This window comes from Leopardus geoffroyi, chromosome B4, assembly GCF_018350155.1.
Source record: "Leopardus geoffroyi isolate Oge1 chromosome B4, O.geoffroyi_Oge1_pat1.0, whole genome shotgun sequence".
In the NCBI taxonomy this organism is placed as follows: Eukaryota; Metazoa; Chordata; class Mammalia; order Carnivora; family Felidae; genus Leopardus; species Leopardus geoffroyi.
The window spans coordinates 67843519-67865492 of NC_059341.1; the positions used below are offsets into that span (position 1 = coordinate 67843519).

General features: G+C 37.0%; 1 protein-coding gene, 1 long non-coding RNA gene and 1 pseudogene across 3 annotated transcripts in view; 1 reads left to right on the forward strand and 2 right to left on the reverse strand.

Annotated features, from left to right (window-relative positions):
- Positions 1–8594, forward strand: part of CB4H12orf40 (chromosome B4 C12orf40 homolog) — a 57905-nt gene extending 49311 nt beyond the window's left edge. For both annotated transcript variants that reach the window (XM_045464017.1, XM_045464018.1), the window contains 2 exons: positions 3538–3620; positions 7826–8594. In XM_045464017.1, the coding sequence (XP_045319973.1) occupies positions 3538–3620; positions 7826–8188 (446 nt within the window). In that variant the 3' untranslated portion in view covers positions 8189–8594. The remainder of the gene's footprint in view (positions 1–3537; positions 3621–7825) is intronic.
- Positions 2042–21447, reverse strand: LOC123590633. The gene is made up of 2 exons (XR_006708879.1): positions 21355–21447; positions 2042–2085 (listed from the first exon to the last, which is right to left on the reverse strand). It is a non-coding gene; the product is annotated as an uncharacterized LOC123590633 (long non-coding RNA).
- Positions 8714–8826, reverse strand: LOC123592298 (annotated as a pseudogene).
- Positions 21448–21974: the final 527 nt, after the last annotated feature.

Below are 21974 nucleotides of genomic sequence, written 5' to 3' on the forward strand. Positions count from 1 at the left end.
TTGAGAAGTCTGGCTAGGGGTTTGTTTGTTTTCAATTTTGTTTGTTTTCAAAAAACCAACTCTTAGTTTCATTGAAATGTTCTTTTTTTTTTTTTTTTTTTTTGGATTCTGTATTGTTTATTTCTGTTCTGATCTTTATTATTTCTCTTCTACTGGCCTTGGGGTTTCTTTGTTGTTCTGCTTCTATTTCCTTTAGGTGTGCTGTTAGATTTTGTATTTGGGATTTTTCTTGTTTCTTGAGCTAGGCCTGGATTACAGTATATTTTCCTCTTAAGAGTGCCTTTGCTGCATCCCAAAGGGGTTTGGATTGTTATGTTTTAATTTTCATGTGTTCCATGTATTTTTTAGTTTCTTCTTTAATTGCCTTGTTGACACATTCTTTTTTTTAGTAGGATGTTCTTTAACCTCCATGCATTTGAAGGTGTTTCAAACTTCTTCCTATGGTTGATGTCAAGTTTCATAGCATTGTGATCTGGAAGTGTCCATGGTATGATCTTATTGAGAGCTGTTTTGTGACCCAGTATGTGATCTATCTTGGAGAATGTTACATGTACACTCGAGAAGAATATGCATTCTGCTGCTTTAGGATGAAAAGTTGTAAATATATCTGTCAAGTCCATCTGGTCCAGTGTATCATTCAGGGCCATTGTTTATTGATTTTCTGTCTAGATGATCTGTCCATTGTTGTAAGTGGAGTATTAAGGTCCCCTGCAATTACCACATTCTTACCAATAAGATTGCTTACCAATAAGATGTTTGTGATTAACTGTTGTATATATTTGGGTGCTTCCAAATTTGGTGCATAAACATTTATTGTTAGCCCTTCTTGATGAATTGACTTGTAATTATTATATAATGCCCTTCTTCATCTCTTGTTACAGCCTTTAGTTTAAAATCTAGTTTTTCTTGGGGCGCCTGGGTGGCGCAGTCGGTTAAGCGTCCGACTTCAGCCAGGTCACGATCTCGCGGTCCGTGAGTTCGAGCCCCGCGTCGGGCTCTGGGCTGATGGCTCAGAGCCTGGAGCCTGTTTCCGATTCTGTGCTTCCTTCTCTCTCTGACGCTCCCCTGTTCATGCTCTGTCTCTCTCTGTCCCGAAAATAAATAAACATTGAAAAAAAAATTAAAAAAAAATAAATAAATAAAATCTAGTTTTTCTCATATAAGTATGGCTACTCCAACTTTCTTTTGACTTCCAGTAGCATGATAGCTGGTTCTCCATCCCCTCAATTTCATTCTGAAGGTGTCCTCAGGTCTAAAATTGGTCTCTTATAGACAGAAAGTAGATGGGTCTTGTTTTTTGTTTTTTTTTGTTTTTTTGTTTTTGTTTTGTTTTGTTTTGTTATCCATTCTGATACTCTGTCTTTTGATTGGAATATTTAGTCCATTTATATTCAGTGTTATTATTGAAAGATATGTGTTTAGAGTCATTGTGTTATCTGTAGGTTTCATGCTTGTAGTGGTGTCTCTGGTCCTTTGTGATCTTTGTAGCATTCCACTCACTGAGACCCCTTAGGATCTCTTGTAGGGCTGGTTTAGTGGTGATGAATTCCTTCAGTTTTTGTTTGTTTGGGAAAACCTTTATATCTCCTTCTATTCTGGATGACAGACTTGCTGGATAAACGGTTCTTGGCTGCATATTTTTTTCTGTTCATCACATTGAAGATTCCCTGCCATTCCTTTCCGGCCTGCCAAGTTTCAGTAGATAGGTCTGCTACTACCCTTATGTGTCTACCTGTTTATCCCTAGCAGCTTTCAGAATTCTCTCTTTATCCTTGTATTTTGCCAGTTTCACTATGATATGTTGTGCAGAAGATTGATTCAAGTTACGTCTGAAGGGGGTTCTCTGTGCCTCTTGTATTTCAATGCATGTTTCCTTCCCCAGGTTGAGGGATTCTCAGCTATGATTTGTTCGAGTACACCTTTGGCCCCTTTTTCTCTCTTCTTCTTCTTCTTCTGGAACTCCTATGATATGGATATTATTCCATTTCCTTGAATCACTTCTGTAATTTTCCTGTCATGATCCAGAAGTTTTTTTTATCGCTTTCTCAGCTTCCTCTTTTTCCATAATTTTATCTTCTATTTCACCTATTCCCCCCTTTGCCTCTTCAATTCTCACTGTCACTGCCTCCAGTTTATTTTTCACCTCATTTATAGCATTTTTAAAATTCACCATTACTATTTTTTAGTTCCTTAATGTCTGCAGAAATAGATTCTCTGCTGTTTTCTATGCTTTTTTCAAGCCCAGCAATTAATCTTAGACTGTTATTCTAAATTCTTGTTCAGTTATATTGTTTATATCTGTTTGGAGCAATTCTTTAGCTGTCATTTCTTCCTGGAATTTCTTTTGAGGAGAATTCTTCTGTTTCATCATTTTGGCTAGTTTTCTGTCCCTTATGTGTTGTAAAAGCTCATTGTGTGCCTTGTACCTGCGAGAACTGCTATATTAAAGAGGGGTCATACATGTCCAGGGCCTGGCCCTTCAGGAGGTGTTTTTTGGAGAGTGTTACTTACTCCCTCTTGTTGTTGACTTTGGTTACTTTATCTCCCTACTCATAGAAGTAGAGAGCCTGACATGAGGCTCAAACTCATGAACCATGAGATCATGACCTGAGCTGAATACCAAGAGTTGGGTACTTAACTGACTGAGCCGCCCTCGCACCCTTCCTTGGGCTTTTCTTGAGAGGAAACCCATTTTCATAGACAAAGGGACAGGAATTGTTGAAGCTACTCTTAAAGTATTTATGCATTGTAGGGAGTTATGACCTGCCTCTTAGGTGCACTTTCAAATTGTACTTGCAATCAAGTTGCAGTTGTCTGGTTGCAGTTATCTGGTTCCAGATAATGAACCAGATAATGAAAGAATATTATACTGGATGCTTTGAATTGATTTTTTTCATACAGTTTTGATTGTACAATTAATCTTCACTTACTGGATTAGCGCATATCTGCATGTTGGGATTTAATAAACTTGACTTATTCCTCTTTCTTGCAGTTGACACTTCAAATTATTTGTTTATATGGGGTACCTGACTGGCTCAGTTGGTTAAGTGTCTGACTTCGGCTCAGGTCATGATTTCGCGGTTTGTGAGTTTGAGCCCTGCTCGGGCTCTGTGCTGACAGCTCAGAGCCTGGAGCCTGCTTCAGATTCTGTATCTCCCCCTCTCTGCCCCTCCCATGCTCATGCTCTGTCTCTGTCTCTCAATAATGAATAAATGTTAAAAATTTTTTTTTAATTATTTGTTTATAATAAATGGTTCATATATTGGGAAAAAACAATCCAATATTCTTTATTATCCTTTCTTTCCTTATGTATATACTCTTATTTTACTTATAGATACAAATGTTTTAAGTATAAAATCCATAATACTATCAGAAATGCAAGCTGCCCAAGTATACAAAATTTTAACTAGTTTTCACACACTTTATAGCTCTCTGTAGAATGTTAACTAAATGTATTTTACCGGCAAAGAGTTTTGCCTATGTATATACTTTGTATATATAAATACCATTCTTCATGAATTAAATCTTTATTTTCAGATCTTGATTCTTCACAGAGTAGTCAATGTACCAGTTATTCTCCAAGGCCAACAGATAGTTGCTTCAGTTCTAGTTCAGAAATGGTAAGTTACATTTTTTTTTTTGCTTATTAATTTATGCTCTGCTAATTTAGAATTACTTATATTTTTCATTGGTTACCTTTACATTCTAAAAAATTGTCAATAAATAGTGAAAATTTAAAAAAAATATTAAACACTTCAAGTGTAAGAAAAATATAAACAGAAATGTAAAATTGAAATGTAAATACCATTCATTCATTTATAAAAATGATGTGTTCATTATTATTTACCAAAGCCACTCTTATCAAGGATAAAGTTGGATTTCTTTTGAAATGCTTTTTAAAAGAACCTGCTTACAATAATTAAAAACCTAAAACAACTAAGAATACGTAGAAAAAGTCTGAAGGCTTATATGAAGAAAACTATAAAATGTTGAAGAATGTAATCGGAATAAATGGAGTGTTATGTCCTCATGTTATGTCCTCAGTGGGAATGCTGCATTTCTCACAAATCACAGTTTAAATGGAGTTCTCCTTCATTAATTCTTCCATGTTCATTTAATCTGCCCTTTTTTTTTTTTTTTTTTTTGTAGTGTCTGCCTCACTGTCCAAACGGCTCTTTCTAAGGATGGACACCCGTGGCCTCTATCTTGCCAATTTTAATGGGCATTTTTAAGTTTTCATTTTATAAGAACTAATAATATTAGTAGAAATTATTTTCTTGTTTTGAAACATGTTCTTTCTCTTTGCTTTTGTGATAATACACTTATCTTGGGTTTCCTTTATACCTCTTTGAATTCTGCTTTATGGGGCGCCTGGGTGGCTCAGTCGGTTAAGCGTCCAACTTCGGCTCAGGCCGTGATCTCGTAGTCTGTGAGTTCGAGCCCCGCATCAGGCTCTGTGCTGACAGCTCAGAGCCTCCAGCCTGTTTCAGATTCTGTGTCTCCCTCTCTCTGACCCTCCCTCGTTCATGGTCTGTCTCTCTCTGTCTCAAAAATAAATAAACGTTAAAAAAAAATGAATTCTACTTTATGCCTTTGATGACTTCTTTTCCACCCTTCTCCCTATATAAATGTAATGTTTAGGGTTTGCTACAGGACACTTTTCTTCTCTAAACCTGTACTCTAAATGTTAGATGATGTTCTGTGTTCCATCAACATATAATATCTGTCTCATGACAGTTTTCATCTTTGTCATTTTAGCCCAGATGCTTATTTAGATGTCCAATTTCCTATTTGATATAGCTTCTTGGATATTTCACCAAAATCTCCCTTTATTTTTGAAACATTTGTATTTTTATTTGAGAGAGAGAGCGTGCAAGCAAGAAGGGGAGAGGAGCAGAGAGGGAGAGAGAGAGAGCGAAAGAGAGAGAGTGGAAGAGAGAGCGGAAGAGAGAGAGAGCGAAAGAGAGTGGAAGAGAGAGCAGAAGAGAGAGAGAGCGGAAGAGAGAGAGAGAGCGGAAGAGAGAGAGAGCGAGAGCGGAAGAGAGAGAGAGCGAAAGAGAGTGGAAGAGAGAGCAGAAGAGAGAGAGAGCGGAAGAGAGAGCGAGAGCGGAAGAGAGCGAGAGCGGAAGAGAGAGCAAAAGAGAGAGCAAAAGAGAGAGAGAGAGAGCGAGCCTGTCTCAAGCAGGCTCCACACTTAGTGTGGAGCCCGATGCAAGGCTCAATCCCACAACCCTGGGATCGTGACCTGAGTCAAAATCAAGAGTCAGGTGTTCAAACAACTGAGCCACCTAGGCGCCCCTCCTTTTCTTCTTTCTCTTAAACTGAACACCCACAGGTCTTTGGCCCAGATCAGTTTTATTGATAATTCCCATATTAGTAGATACCTTTTTTATCCACTCAGTTGCTCATGCCAGAAACTTAGTTAACTTTGCTGTTTCTTTCTGGCTCATTTTTTTTAACCACATTGTTTCCATCACTTCATCCAGCCAGTTCTATCTCCAAAATAAATTGCATATTTTATCTACTTCTCTTAACGTTTGCTGTCAGTATGCTAGCCTCAGGTACCAGTATATTGTTCTTGCACTATTGTGATGGTCTCCTGCGAGATCTCTCTACTTACACTCTTGTCCCACTTTCTTCTGTTAGCAGTCATCATGATCTTTTGAAAACCTAAGTTGAATCGTGTTATTTCTGTGTTTAAGTATTCAGTGGATTTATGTTTTACTTTAGAATCTAACCTTCTTAGGGTGGCTGCAGGCCATGTGTAATCTGGCCTCTGGCTACATCTCCAACTTCTAATGTTCTCCCTTTTACACCACACTTCACATGTACTGACTTTTTGACTTTTCGTTTTCTTAGCTTATCAGTCTCTTTTCTGTTTCAGGGCATTTGTAGATCCTATTTCCTTTGTCTTACTCTTATTCATCCTTTAAGTCTCAGTTCAAATATGTCACTTCTTCTGAAAGCCCCTCGTTGGCTCCTCAATCTAAACTAGCCTCTCAGTTTTGCTTTCAGAGTGCTTCATACTTGTTCTTCATAAGGCTTTTCTTGATTTATAATTAGATATTCATATGCATGATTATTTGATTAGTATTATTTCCACCTGTCTGAATGTATGCTTTAAGAGGGCAGCAACCGTGTCTACTTCACTCACATTGCAGAAGCTAAATGGATATTTATTTTCTTGAATAAATGTATTGAACTTGTTTTTTTCAAATTTGTGCCCAGCCAGTGTCAATGTTATTTCTTGGGCTTACTTTTTCTATTTTAGTGCCAATCTACTGCAGCCTACACCTTATTTCAGGGTTTTTATGTTAACTTTGCTTTTTTTTTTTTTTTTTTTAAACCTAGAACAGTCATTACTATTATATTAGAATTTTAGTAAAAAATATTTTCATTACTTCAGTAATTAAAAGATAAATTTCTCTAACACAAAACAAAACAAAAACAACAGGTGCTTGGGTAGCTCAGTCGGTTTAGCACCCGACCTCGGCTCAGATCATGAGCTCACCTGCATTGGGCTCGATGATGTCATCACAGAGCCTGCTTTAGATCCTCTGCTTCCCTCTCTCTCTGCCCTTCCCTTGCTTGCACGCACGCTCTCTCTCAAAAAAAAAAAAGATAAAATTTTTCATGAAGTTGAAACATTCGGACTAGCAAATTGAAATCTACACCTATTAAAAGTTCTTAAAATTTGACTTTTTTAGATAACAGTTAAGATACTTATTCTTATTTAACTTCTTTTGTCTATTTGATTTGATTTTCTATTAGCTGATACTCTCCTTAAATTATACTTTTCATGAAGCTGGACCCATAAAAGATACAATCTAGATATTTTTGAACTTAATGAGTCAATGAGTGAATTATTTATTTATCAATTCTTTGTGTGAAATGGTAGGGGGATGATGTAGCCTATTATGAGGATTGAGAACAGACAAAATTCCCTTTTCCTTTCTTAGCTCTTCTGCATTTTTAATACAAGGATTATTATTGTTCTTGCTATTTTAAAAGTCCATAACCTCCTGGGAAGCAGTAGGTTATTATTTTTTTAAGTTTTAATACCAGTATAATTAGCATGTAGTCTTATGTTAGTTTCAGGTGTATAATAGAGATTCAACAATTCTATACAGTACTAAATGCTCATCATGATAAGTGTACTCTTATTCCCCTTCACCTATTTCACCCATCTCCCCCACCCACTTCCCCTCTGATAACCATCAGTTCTGTATAGTTAAGCATCTGTTTTTGGCTTGTCTCCTTTTTCTTTGTTCAATTTATTTGTTTCTTAAATTCCACTTATGAGTGAAATCATACGGCATTTATCTTTCTCTGATTTATTTCACTTAGCATTATAGTCTCTGGGTCCCTCCATGTTGTTGCAAATGGCAAGGTTTTGTTCTTTTTCCTGGTGGAATAGTATTCCATTGTATATATATATACTACATCTTCTTTATCTGTTCATCTACTGATGGACACTTGGGTTGGGCTGCTTCCATAATTTTGCTATTGTAAATAATGCTGCAGTAAACATAGGGCTGCACATATCTTTTTGAATTAGTGTTTTTGTATTCTTTGATTAAATGTCCAGTAGTAGCACTACTGAATCATATGGTAGTTGTAGTTTTAATTTTTTGAGGAATCTCTGGAAGCAGTGGATTAATGTTTGAAGACTATTTGTTGGTGTATCAGCTTTGAATTGTAGCCTGCCAATATTTTCTATATTTTAAATTTTCTATAGTGTGAATTTTAGAATGCTTTGAAGTGATTGAATGATTTTTAGAAATTTAAGCAAAAATTTACAGCAAAATTACTGAATTTCTTTTAGCTATCTGAAGAAGAAGATAAAATATTGCAGCACGTTGAAGAATCAAATAGGAGAGCCATCAGAACCAAACAAATAACTAGTAATTTTTATCCAGAAAGGATGCCAAAATCTCCATGTGATGGGATTATTAAAAACAATGCCAAAATTCATGAACAAAATGAGAATCTTCACCACGTCTCAATGAAAGATAATACAGATCAGTGTCCACAGTCTCAGTGTAATTCAGCACACAATTCGCAGAATATAACCAGTAATAACTGCATTCTACAGGTTGCAAGATGTGATGCGTGGGTCCAGACAGACAGTGAACCTGTAATGGAAAAAAAATTAGATGCTGCCATACAGTGTGATATAATTTCATAATGTAAATGTAGAAGCAATGTGTCTTTGTAATGTTGAAAGGTGCAGTGAAAATATTAAGGCAGATACCACTGGAGGGCAGGAAATCCTTAAGAACGACTAATATTCTAAAATTTCAGCCTGAGTCTTAGCATTTTACTTAATGTTCAGAATTTCATTAATGTAATAAGGAATGAGAATATGTAGCCAAGCACAAGGTAAAAGTATTTATGGCTTGTTTTAAAACATTTTAATTTTAATGTATACATTAATTTTACGTATATATTTCTTTAAACACATATGTAGCTAATCTTCAAGATATACATATTATATCTTCAAGTTTTTGGGAAAATACGTATGTAAATTTACTGTCTATAATTCTCATGGTGATTATTATGATCTATTTATGGATAAAGTATGTTTAATTGCCTCCTGCTATGTTTTCTTTATTTTAAAATTTAGTGCAGTTGCATCTGTTAGCAAAAATGTTCTAAGATTTTAAGACAGAAAATAATGCTAAACAGTGTCAAATATGTTTTGTAGTCCCATAAGAATGTTGTTAGCTGCTCATATTACAAATTTGCGCATCATCCTTATGTAGGGCTTTTCTAGTTTTCTCTGTGTTGTTTCAATTTTAGTATATGTGCTGCTGAAGCAAGCACTGTTAGCTACTTATATTAAATATTATACCCTCATTAAAATTCTGGCATTCATTTTTAGATGAAATATATTTTCTAACTACTTATATTAAATATTATGCCCTAATTTAAAAATTCTGGCATTTTTAGACAAAATATATTTTCTGTTTTGTTTGGATAATGGTTTTTGTTGGTGCTTGTATTCAAAGGAGCACGTTTTTTCTTTAAGCTATAAAAATATGTCAATGCTTTTCTAAATTTTTTTTTTTTCAACATTTATTTATTTTTGGGACAGAGAGAGACAGAGCATGAACGGGGGAGAGGCAGAGAGAGAGGGAGACACAGAATCGGAAACAGGCTCCAGGCTCTGAGCCATCAGCCCAGAGCCCGACGCGGGGCTCGAACTCACGGACCGCGAGATCGTGACCTGGCTGAAGTCGGACGCTTAACCGACTGCGCCACCCAGGCGCCCCTGTCAATGCTTTTCTAAAAGAAATCTTCAACATTAGAAAAAGTAATTTATGTTTACTAATTTTAATATTGCTAAGATTCTTTTCAAAAATATTATATCAGAATTTCTCATTTATAAAATACAGTCTTTGTTCCCAATATAACATTTATTTTTTTTTGTCAAGATTTTAAATGTTTATACTCTGAAATCAACCATTTGTATGGATGTATTACAAATTATACAGCACAGGATATTATGATATGTAACTGAACCAAAAATGTAGTTAGGAGTTTCTGTGCCTCTAAAGAAAAGGATGATGAGATATTCCATTGTTACATGCACACATATCAAATCAGTATTTTGTGCAGTAGGAGTGATCTAAAGCATAATGATTTAGAAACACTAACAGCTGATGTTTAAAAGGTAGCAGTCTTCAGTTTTTAGCTAGTTTTAGGAAGTTATTTTTGCAGGCTCGGGAAGCTCAAAGAGCTCCTGAGTAATTTTCTTAAGGTACAGTAATCATCTTCTGGAAGGGGAATATAATGATCTGATGTATATTGATAGTATTTCAAAAGCCAGATTTTCATTGTGATTTTAAACAAAGTATTCTGTCATGGATTGATTATCCTGAGCAGTATTTTGCAAAATATGACCCAGCAATGAAGACCAATATAGAAAAAGAAGACCTTCTACCTGTGATACTAGAATAAGATTGAGCTGTGAATCTTAGCTTGGTTTCACGTATCAAATAAATGGATTTTTCCCAAGTACTATGCTAATCAAAGTCTAGCAGTATTGAAAGCACCTTAATTACAAAAATCTACATGTAGTTACATTTTTGTCAATATCATAATGTAGCACTTCAGCTCAGTAAGGTAAAAAGGAATGTCAGGGCTTTTTAGTGCAGTGACCATACATAGAAGAGGGTAAGGTACAGTGTAGTAAAGAATGTAAACTTGCCCAAAAGAAGGTCTTCCCTTTGTTCTTGGCTTTGGGGATGTAATCTCTATACCCTTGGAGTGTCCTGCATGCCTGATAGAAATGTCTTTGTTAGCCTGGGGACCTTGGACCAAGCTAGATAGTAACAGCGTGATTTAGAATGAGACCTTAAATCAAGCAGTCTCAGCTCAACTTCTTAAGGTTAGAAACTGAGGTCAGCATGCCACTCTGATGTAGCCCCAGTAAAGACTCTGGACCCTAGGGTTTGGGTGAACTTTCCTGGTTGGCAGTACTGTATATGTTATCAGACAGTGATATCAGGAAAGTCTATGACTCCACAGAAGAGGTCTACTAGAAGCTCTTCATTTATTACTTTCCTAGAGTCTGTCCTGTGTGTTTCTTCCCTAGGCTGATTTTAATCAGTATTCTTTTCCTGTAATAAACTGTAATCGTGACTATAACATCTTTCAATGAACTGAGTCCTTGTAAAGCAAGTTATCAAATTTGAGGGTGCTCTTGAAACCCCTAAAGAAAGGGTAGTTTTGTGGACTGTTCCCTAACATTGCAGTTGCTAATTCTTTAGGTGCTTTAAGATGATGCGTATATTTGGAAAGGAAAGTGAATATGGATTTACAGAATCAAAAAGACACATCTTACATAGTAGAATAGATTGTAGCATACTTCTTAAAATCCAATATGATTTAGGTTTTCCTTTGGTGAAGCCATTTAATGGAAAAAACAACAGAAGTAAGCAGCTTTCTTTCCATATTCACAACTTAAGATTTATAAAACGAGTAAATCTTAACTAAGGCTTATCCAAATGAAACAAAATGGAAAGCTCAATGATTATGCACACATTTGTATTGTAAACTACCAATCACAGTGACTGCAAATAAGGTATGTACAGTCAGTAATGGCTGATGTATATGATACTGAGCTGGAGTTGGCGCTTAACAAATTTATAAAACAGTGATTTTGGCCAGCATTAACTATTCTAGTAATTTGCCATCTGTAATAATATGAGGCTATCTTTAGGGATAGTCTCATGTAATTTTCTTTTTAGCAGTTACCATAATTTTAATTTATTTGTATAATTTCTTGGTTAATGTTTATTTTCCCCATGACACCACATACAGCAGTGTAGCAAATGCTGTCATTGCTCTGCTCACGCTTCCTTGGCACTTTCCATTTAAATACACGCCAACCTGATTTCCAACTGATAGCACCTGTGACTTATTTCCTGAGAGGTTTCTCTTGGCTGCAGACATCTGTGTTGACCATGTGCAGGCAGACAGGAAGTACCAGGGTGTTTGAGAGAAGTCTTTTAAAACAATGGCTGATGGGAGTTGGTGGGTAAATACTCCAGTTCACTGTCCTCTTGGGCAGGATAACTCCCTCAGAAACATTTTCTGCACCAAAGTTTGACACACAGACCTGTAACATTAACATTACTATTGTGCAGGAGTTAGAGGTGCAGATTCTTAGAACCTACCCCCAAACTACTGAAACAGAATCTCTGGGGGCTGGGGATCAAGAATATATGCTTAAATGGATGATATTTAGGCACTCCAATGTTGGAGAAACACTATCCTTACAGAGTTCCTCAGAGGGTTAAGTTGCCTACAAAGGTAGCTTGCTTGGTAATAAACCCTGTATTAGCTTCCTTTCTTTCTTGTCTCATTTTCCTACTTCCCTACAAGTTTTTCTTAAAATCACAGCCCCCATCCCTTCCCCCCCACCGCCCCCCAGTGCTGCCCAAGACTACATGCACTTAAATGTTGCTTTGAGTTTTGCCTTCTAGTTTGCTTCTGGGAGAATCCATATTGACAGTTAGGGACCATGACAAATTGATGAACGAATTTTCTTTGTAGATGTGATTCAAATTCTGACATTGATACTTTTTCTAGTTTTACAGTTCTCTAGTTCCAGTTTTCCATTTCTGCCACCTGCTGAAAATTCAGTAAGTACATCTAGCAGTATATTAGACACAAGTGAAGAGAGAATTTTTGAAGTGAAATACATCAGAATAAATTGTCCAAAATGCACAAGAAAAAAAGAAAATGAGTGAAACATTGAGGAAGATAGAATATAAGTTCCAACATATACTTGATTGAAGTATCAACAGTGGAGGAGAGAGAATGGGAAAGAGGCATAAATTAAAGTGATAATGCCTGAGAATGTTTCAAAATTGATCAGGCATACTAATTCACAAATTCAGGAAGTCCAAGAATTTCCAAGTAGGAAAAATAATTTGAAATCCATGTCTAGACCCAGTATAATAAAATGGCAGAGCCTGACAGAAGATCTTGAAAGCAGCTGGAGAGAAAAAGACTACCTTCTGAGAAGGACAGCTGCCCTGTTCGACGTTTTAGTAGCACTAATGGAAGACAAAATGCAGTGTAATTACACCTTCCAAATCCTGACACAAAAAAGCTATCATTTTAGACTTGTGTTTCTTTCCCTACAGCTCCAGCACTGTTTGAAACCACCAAACTAGCCAATAGTAGCATTAAGAAACCATTTCTGCAGGATTTGGTGATTTATACTTAAGGCTTCTGTATGTAGATAGTGCTTTTTCTTTGTGGGAAAGGTTTTCATTTTTTTAAATTGTTTGGTCTTCAACCCATATGCTCAGTAATTTTTTCATTGCTTCTATTTCTTTAGGCTGCCTTCTTACTGACTTTGCAGCACTTGCTCAAAGACCTAGGAATTTCTTTTATTTTTTCCGTGTTATAGCTGATGGTCTGCAATATGTATTCCTTTATGCCTATTACTGAGGAGATACCACTCTCATTTCTTTAAAAATGCTTTGTTTCAAGCTTCTTTAATACTTAAAACATTCCTTTTATGTGCACTGCTCAGCATTTTTGAGTCAAGACACTCAGATTTTTTTGAGATGTTGAATACACACACACACACACACACACACACACATATTCATTATATATATAATTTTCACAAATGTGAAAGAATGGCAAAACATAAAAGATAATACACTGAATCAGGGTAAGTGGTAGGTTTTTGAATATGTGTGTGTTCATTCTGTGTATACCTATGTGACTCCGTTCAAATGGGTGCAGTTTTGTCCATTCACATAGGGTTTCTTGTGGATGCAATTGCACATCAATCTGTGAAATTTACTTTGTAAATTACATTGTACTCAGATTGTTTCCCTAATTTGCCTTCCCTTAATGGTTGTTATAGCAAACTTGGCTTTTACCAGACCATAGTATTTTTTTCAGTTTTTTAATGGTGTCTTTGAAGAACAAAAGTTCTAAATTTGATAAAAACTAACTAATTTATCTTTTCAGAAAAATTAATGATGTTACAATTCTCCTCTGTGTTTCCTTCTAGACGTTTTGTATATTTAGTTCTTACATTTAGGTCTATGATTTATTTCCAGCTTTTATTTATTTTGTACCATATAAGGTAAAAAAAAAATTTTTTAACATAGATATCTAATTGCTCCAGCAGCATTTGTTGAAAAGACAATTCTTGCACCCAATGAATTAACTTTATGCGTTTGTCAAAAATAATTTGACTATGTGTGGTTTTGAACTCTTTATTATGTTCTATTGATCTATCTCTTCTTATGTGAAGCACACATTGTCTTGATTAATGTAGCCTCATAATAAGCAGGTTTTGAAATCAGTGTTACTACCTGTTTTTTAAAATAATTATTTCAGCTTTATAAGCATTTTTTCTTTATAAGCATTTCTCTGTCAATTTCTCCAAAAAAATCTAGTTAGATTTGATAGGAATTGTGTTGAATCTGTAGATAGTGATTTGGGGATTAGCATCTTAGTAATCTTGAGCTTTACAATCAATGAATATTTATATCCATTTATTTTTAATTTCTTATATCAACCTTTTGTACAGACTGCTTCATGAGCAAAATGTTGCTGTTTTAAGCCACTGAGTTTTGGGGCTTGTTACCCAATAGTAGACAGTTGGACATATTTTAGTACCTGGAAGTGAGGTGCTGCCACAACAAAAACCTAAAACGTGGCTTTGGGATGGAATGGCAGGATAAACCTGCAAGGACCTTGAGAAAATTAAAGTATAGTAGCCCTTGAAGAGACTAGTAGTGGTAACCTGGGGGTCCTCAAGGTGGCCACTGAGTGAGAACTGAAAGGAAATTGAGGATAATGGTATCAAAAGTTGGAAGAATGAGGACATTTATTATGTAGTGACAAAAAGTTAAGCAACATTACGATCTGTAGTAATGCAGAAAATAGAACTGACAAGAAAATAGAACTACAAAATTAAGGAGATTTCAAATTATTGAAGTGGCTTCTAGCTGTCTGTAGTAAAATGCAAGATGAGACTGTTAAGTAAAAGAAATACTTTCATATATAATGAAGCTTGGAGTTGCTGGAATCAAAAATAAAACTTTCTCATTCCAGTTTCTTCAGATGGCAAACAATATTAAAATTATGAAAAGGCTTTTGAACAAGGTCAATTGAAGGACAATGTCAGGAAAATAGGGAATAAAGGTGATGTCAAAGTGTTATTCTAAAACTCTTTGCAAAGACCTCAGATTCGAGGTGGTATCTCAGATAAATATCTTTAAGGATCTTAAAGGACATGAACTCCAAATTGTCTCTATTCAACAATAGGGCTTTCAAGAGTATCAAGGACAGCAAGCCAAAGATAGAGAATGCCTTAACTTGATGAGTTTTGTGGGTGTAGCTTTTGTCTGATGGGGTAAACCCTAGTACTATTCATAAGAGATCTATGAAGTTTTAAGAGAAGTGTACTTGCAGAAACACTGCCAGCTTGGACTGAAAGGGACAGAGACAGTAAAACATAAAAAGAGACCTTTGGACTTCTGACATACTACTTTCAGGAAGCCAACTGATGAAACGACTGAGCTGCAAACATAAGTTCTTTATGGAAAAGATGACAAAGGGGGTTAAACCATGAGCTCAAAGGGTAGAGTTAAGATATATAGACAGGCTGTGCTGCATTCCCAGGCAGCAGGACTGTGTCAAGAAACCATCAGTACATGCCTAACTGGATTTCAGAATTCTTATTGACTGATAACTCTAGTTTGCCTCTCTTTCACCCTTTTTCGATGGAAAAGCCTATAATGATTCTTAGGCCTTTACACCATTATATGTTGGTATGTAGAGGGCATATAATTTGTCTCTGTAGTTCACCATATCTTCAAATTGAGGATAGCTACACCTGAGGAGCTGTGCTTGATAAATAGCATCTGAAGAGTCTCATACACACTTGGATGAGATTCTGGACTTTGAACCTATGCCTGGTGCTGTAATAGGTGAGACTTTTGCAGAGGTTGGGTTGTCTTGGGAAGGGGGGGAGTGTATTTTACATGCAGAAAGATTATAAATACTTTGAGGCCAAAGGATATGTTTGTAGTTTGACTCCCTTTCCACAAACAGTGGGGTCTAATTGCTCTTTTCTTGGTATGGGTGAGCCTTGATGACTTAGGTCTAATAAACAGAATGAGGTAGAAGTGACACTGCATGAATTCCAAGACCATATCATAAAATGTGATATATTTTCCAGCTGGTGCTCTCTTTTTTCCTCTTTCATGACATGTACCTTTGCTGGCCTGAGCTGCCACTTATGAAGTCTTGTTGCTGCTAAACCTCCATGCTGGAGGGACCATGTGGAAAGACCATATAGAGATAGAGTAAGATGCCTGAGGAGCCCCAATCTTTTGGGTCTTCTCTGCCTGGGCACCAGATGTCTGAGTAAATGAACCATCCCCATGCTTTTAAGTAGTCCATCCAAAAGTGTATAGACATAGGCTGTCCCTGCTAGCCATGCTCATGTTGAAAATCTGTGATCAAAATAGGTTATTTTAAGCTACTAAAACGTTTGAAGTAACCTGTTATGCGGCATTAGATAACTGAGTTCATATTTACAGGTCTTATTCTTCTCACTGCTACAACAATTGATGAGGGCCAGAAGCCTATTTTGTAACATATTTTTTTAATGTATATGGCCCAAAATAGTGCTTTTCATACAGGGAGCACTCAATACATCTAGTTGATGCTTTTAAGTGTACCTAGCTATTTTAAATCAGCTTCATTCTAGCACTATAGCTGTATCACTTCTCATTTCTCCTTTGAAACTTTGTCCTTGTTGATTTGTTTACTTAGTTACTTTCTGAATTTGGCTCTAGTTCATAATCTTTATATATCTCTTATACTTCATCTTGATTTTGACTCCTTAACCTAACTTCTATTACCTCACCTGATAATGATAATAACCATTAAAATATATTGAGTTCTATGTAAGTTTTATAGCTTAAGAGCCACAGTATCCCCTGGAAAGAATGTCAAGTACATACAAAAAATTTGTAATAATTTGTTGATTGACCTTAACTATGTGAAAGACACTGAAGTGATTTATATACACTACCTCTTTTAATTCTCACAACATTATGAATATTATCCCCATTTTTTTTTATAATATATGAAATTTATTGTCAAATTGGTTTCCATAAAACACCCAGTGCTCATCCCAAAAGGTGCCCTCCTCAATACCCATCACCCACCCTCTCCTCCCTCCCACCCCCCATCAACCCTCAGTTTGTTCTCAGTTTTTAACAGTCTCTTATGCTTTGGCTCTCTCCCACTCTAACCTCTTTTTTTTTTTTTTTTTTTTCTTTTTTCCTCCCCCTCCCCCATGGGTTCCTGTTAAGTTTCTCAGGATCCACATAAGAGTGAAACCATATGGTATCTGTCTTTCTCTGTATGGCTTATTTCACTTAGCATCACACTCTCCAGTTCCATCCACGTTGCTACAAAAGGCCATATTTCATTTTTTCTCATTGCCACGTAGTATTCCATTGTGTATATAAACCACAATTTCTTTATCCATTCATCAGTTGATGGACATTTAGGCTCTTTCCATAATTTGGCTATTGTTGAGAGTGCTGCTATGAACATTGGGGTACAAGTGCCCCTATGCATCAGTACTCCTGTATCCCTTGGATAAATTCCTAGCAGTGCTATTGCTGGGTCATAGGGTAGGTCTATTTTTAATTTTCTGAGGAACCTCCACACTGCTTTCCAGAGCGGCTGCACCAATTTGCATTCCCACCAACAGTGCAAGAGGGTTCCCGTTTCTCCACATCCTCGCCAGCATCTATAGTCTCCTGATTTGTTCATTTTGGCCACTCTGACTGGCGTGAGGTGATACCTGAGTGTGGTTTTGATTTGTATTTCCCTGATAAGGAGCGACGCTAAACATCTTTTCATGTGCCTCTTGGCCATCCGGATGTCTTCTTTAGAGAAGTGTCTTTTCATGTTTTCTGCCCATTTCTTCACTGGGTTATTTGTTTTTCGGGTGTGGAGTTTGGTGAGCTCTTTATAGATTCTGGATACTAGCCCTTTGTCCGATATGTCATTTGCAAATATCTTTTCCCATTCCGTTGGTTGCCTTTTAGTTTTGTTGGTTGTTTCCTTTGCTGTGCAGAAGCTTTTTATCTTCATAAGGTCCCAGTAATTCACTTTTGCTTTTAATTCCCTTGCCTTTGGGGATGTGTCGAGTAAGAGATTGCTATGGCTGAGGTCAGAGAGGTCTTTTCCTGCTTTCTCCTCTAAGGTTTTGATGGTTTCCTGTCTCACATTCAGGTCCTTTATCCATTTTGAGTTTATTTTTGTGAATGGTGTGAGAAAGTGGTCTAGTTTCAACCTTCTGCATGTTGCTGTCCAGTACTCCCAGCACCATTTGTTAAAGAGGCTGTCTTTTTTCCATTGGATGTTCTTTCCTGCTTTGTCAAAGATGAGTTGACCATACGTTTGTGGGTCTAGTTCTGGGGTTTCTATTCTATTCCATTGGTCTATGTGTCTGTTTTTGTGCCAATACCATGCTGTCTTGATGATGACAGCTTTGTAGTAGAGGCTAAAGTCTGGGATTGTGATGCCTCCTGCTTTGGTCTTCTTCTTCAAAATTCCTTTGGCTATTCGGGGCCTTTTGTGGTTCCATATGAATTTTAGGATTGCTTGTTCTAGTTTCGAGAAGAATGCTGGTGCAATTTTGATTGGGATTGCATTGAATGTGTAGATAGCTTTGGGTAGTATTGACATTTTGACAATATTTATTTTTCCAATCCATGAGCAGGGAATGTCTTTCCATTTCTTTAAATCTTCTTCAATTTCCTTCATAAGCTTTCTATAGTTTTCAGCATACAGATCCTTTACATCTTTGGTTAGATTTATTCCTAGGTATTTTATGCTTCTTGGTGCAATTGTGAATGGGATCAGTTTCTTTATTTGTCTTTCTGTTGCTTCATTGTTAGTGTATAAGAATGCAACTGATTTCTGTACATTGATTTTGTATCCTGCGACTTTGCTGAATTCATGTATCAATTCTAACAGACTTTTGGTGGAGTCTATTGGATTTTCCATGTATAATATCATGTCATCTGCAAAAAGCGAAAGCTTGACTTGATCTTTGCCAATTTTGATGCCTTTGATTTCCTTTTGTTGTCTGATTGCTGATGCTAGAACTTCCAGCACTATGTTAAACAACAGCAGTGAGAGTGGGCCTCCCTGTCGTGTTCCTGATCTCAGGGAAAAAGCTCTCAGTTTTTCCCCGTTCAGGATGATGTTAGCTGTGGGCTTTTCATAAATGGCTTTTATGATCTTTAAGTATGTTCCTTCTATCCTGACTTTCTCAAGGGTTTTTATTAAGAAAGGGTGCTGGATTTTATCAAAGGCCTTTTCTGCATCGATTGACAGGATCATATGGTTCTTCTCTTTTTTTTTGTTAATGTGATGTATCACGTGGATTGATTTGCGAATGTTGAGCCAGCCCTGCATCCCAGGAATGAATCCCACTTGATCATGGTGAATAATTCTTTTTATATGCCGTTGAATTCGATTTGCTAGTATCTTATTGAGAATTTTTGCATCCATATTCATCAGGGATATTGGCCGGTAGTTCTCTTTTTTTACTGGGTCTCTGTCTGGTTTAGGAATCAAAGTAATACTGGCTTCATAGAATGAGTCTGGAAGTTTTCCTTCCCTTTCTATTTCTTGGAATAGCTTGAGAAGGATAGGTATTATCTCTGCTTTAAATGTCTGGTAGAACTCCCCTGGGAAGCCATCTGGTCCTGGACTCTTATTTGTTGGGAGATTTTTGATAACCGATTCAATTTCTTCGCTGGTTATGGGTCTGTTCAAGCTTTCTATTTCCTCCTGATTGAGTTTTGGAAGAGTGTGGGTGTTCAGGAATTTGTCCATTTCTTCCAGGTTGTCCAATTTGTTGGCATATAATTTTTCATAGTATTCCCTGATAATTGTTTGTATCTCTGAGGGATTGGTTGTAATAATTCCATTTTCATTCATGATTTTATCTATTTGGGTCATCTCCCTTTTCTTTTTGAGAAGCCTGGCTAGAGGTTTGTCAATTTTGTTTATTTTTTCAAAAAACCAACTCTTGGTTTCGTTGATCTGCTCTACAGTTTTTTTAGACTCTATATTGTTTATTTCTTCTCTGATCTTTATTATTTCTCTTCTTCTGCTGGGTTTAGGCTGCCTTTGCTGTTCTGCTTCTGTTTCCTTTAGGTGTGCTGTTAGATTTTGTATTTGGGATTTTTCTTGTTTCTTGAGATAGGCCTGGATTGCAATGTATTTTCCTCTCAGGACTGCCTTCGCCGCGTCCCAAAGCGTTTGGATTGTTGTATTTTCATTTTCGTTTGTTTCCATCTATTTTTTAATTTCTTCTCTAATTGCCTGGTTGACCCACTCATTCGTTAGTAGGGTGTTCTTTAACCTCCATGCTTTTGGAGGTTTTCCAGACTTTTTTCTGTGGTTGATTTCAAGCTTCATAGCATTGTGGTCTGAAAGTATGCATGGTATAATTTCAATTCTGGTAAACTTATGGAGGGCTGTTTTGTGACCCAGTATATGATCTATCTTGGAGAATGTTCCATGTGCACTCGAGAAGAAAGTATATTCTGTTGCTTTGGGATGCAGAGTTCTAAATATATCTGTCAAGTCCATCTGATCCAATGTCTCATTCAGGGCCCTTGTTTCTTTATTGAGCGTGTGTCTAGATGATCTATCCATTTCTGTAAGTGGGGTGTTAAAGTCCCCTGCAATTACCACATTCTTATCAATAAGGTTGCTTATGTTTATGAGTAGTTGTTTTATATATTTGGGGGCTCCGGTATTCGGCGCATAGACATTTATAATTGTTAGCTCTTCCTGATGGATAGACCCTGTAACTATTATATAATGTCCTTCTTCATCTCTTGTTACAGCCTTTAATTTAAAGTCTAGTTTGTCTGATATAAGTATGGCTACTCCAGCTTTCTTTTGGCTTCCAGTAGCATGATAGATAGTTCTCCATCCCCTCACTCTCAATCTAAAGGTGTCCTCAGGTCTAAAATGAGTCTCTTGTAGACAGCAAATAGATGGGTCTTGTTTTTTTATCCATTCTGATACCCTATGTCTTTTGGTTGGCGCATTAATCCATTTACATTCAGTGTTATTATAGAAAGATACGGGTTTAGAGTCATTGTGATGTCTGTATGTTTTATGCTTGTAGTGTCTCTGGTACTTTGTCTCACAGAGTCCCCCTTAGGATCTCTTGTAGGGCTGGTTTAGTGGTGACAAATTCCTTCAGTTTTTGTTTGTTTGGGAAGACCTTTATCTCTCCTTCTATTCTAAATGACAGACTTGCTTGATAAAGGATTCTCGGCTGCATATGTTTTCTGTCTAGCACACTGAAAATCTCGTGCCAATTCTTTCTGGCCTGCCAAGTTTCAAAAGAGAGATCAGTCACGAGTCTTATAGGTCTCCCTTTATATGTGAGGGCACGTTTACCCCTTGCTGCTTTCAGAATTTTCTCTTTATCCTTGTATTTTGCCAGTTTCACTATGATATGTTGTGCAGAAGATCGATTCAAGTTCCGTCTGAAGGGAGTTCTCTGTGCCTCTTGGATTTCAATGCCTTTTTCCTTCCCCAGTTCAGGGAAGTTCTCAGCTATTATTTCTTCAAGTACCCCTTCAGCACCTTTCCCTCTCTCTTCCTCCTCTGGGATACCAATTATGCGTATATTATTTCTTTTTAGTGTATCACTTAGTTCTCTAATTTTCCCCTCATACTCCTGGATTTTTTTATCTCTGTTTTTCTCAGCTTCCTCTTTTTCCATAACTTTATCTTCTAGTTCACCTATTCTCTCCTCTGCCTCTTCAATCCGAGCCGTGGTGGTTTCCATTTTGTTTTGCATTTCATTTAAAGCGTTTTTCAGCTCCTCGTGACTGTTCCTTAGTCCCTTGATCTCTGTAGCAAGATATTCTCTGCTGTCCTGTATACTGTTTTCAAGCCCGGCGATTAATTTTATGACTATTATTCTAAATTCACTTTCTGTTATATTATTTAAATCCTGTTTGATCAGCTCATTAGTTGTTGTTATTTCCTGGAGATTCTTCTGAGGGGAATTCTTCCGCTTGGTCATTTTGGATAGTCCCTGGCATGGTGAGGACCTGCAGGGCACTTCCCCTGTGCTGTGGTGTATAACTGGAGTTGGTGGGCGGAGTCGCAGTCAGACCTGATGTCTGCCCCCGGCCCACCACTGTGGCCACAGTCAGACTGGTGTGTGCCTTCTCTTCCCCTCTCCTAGGGGCGGGATTCACTGTGGGGTGGCGTGGCCCGTCTGGGCTACTTGCACACTGCCAGGCTTGTGATGCTGGGGATCTGGCGTATTAGCTGGGGTGGGTAGGCAAGGTGCACAGGGGCAGGAGGGGCAGGCTTACCTCGCTTCTCCTTAGGTGATCCCCTTCAGGAGGGGC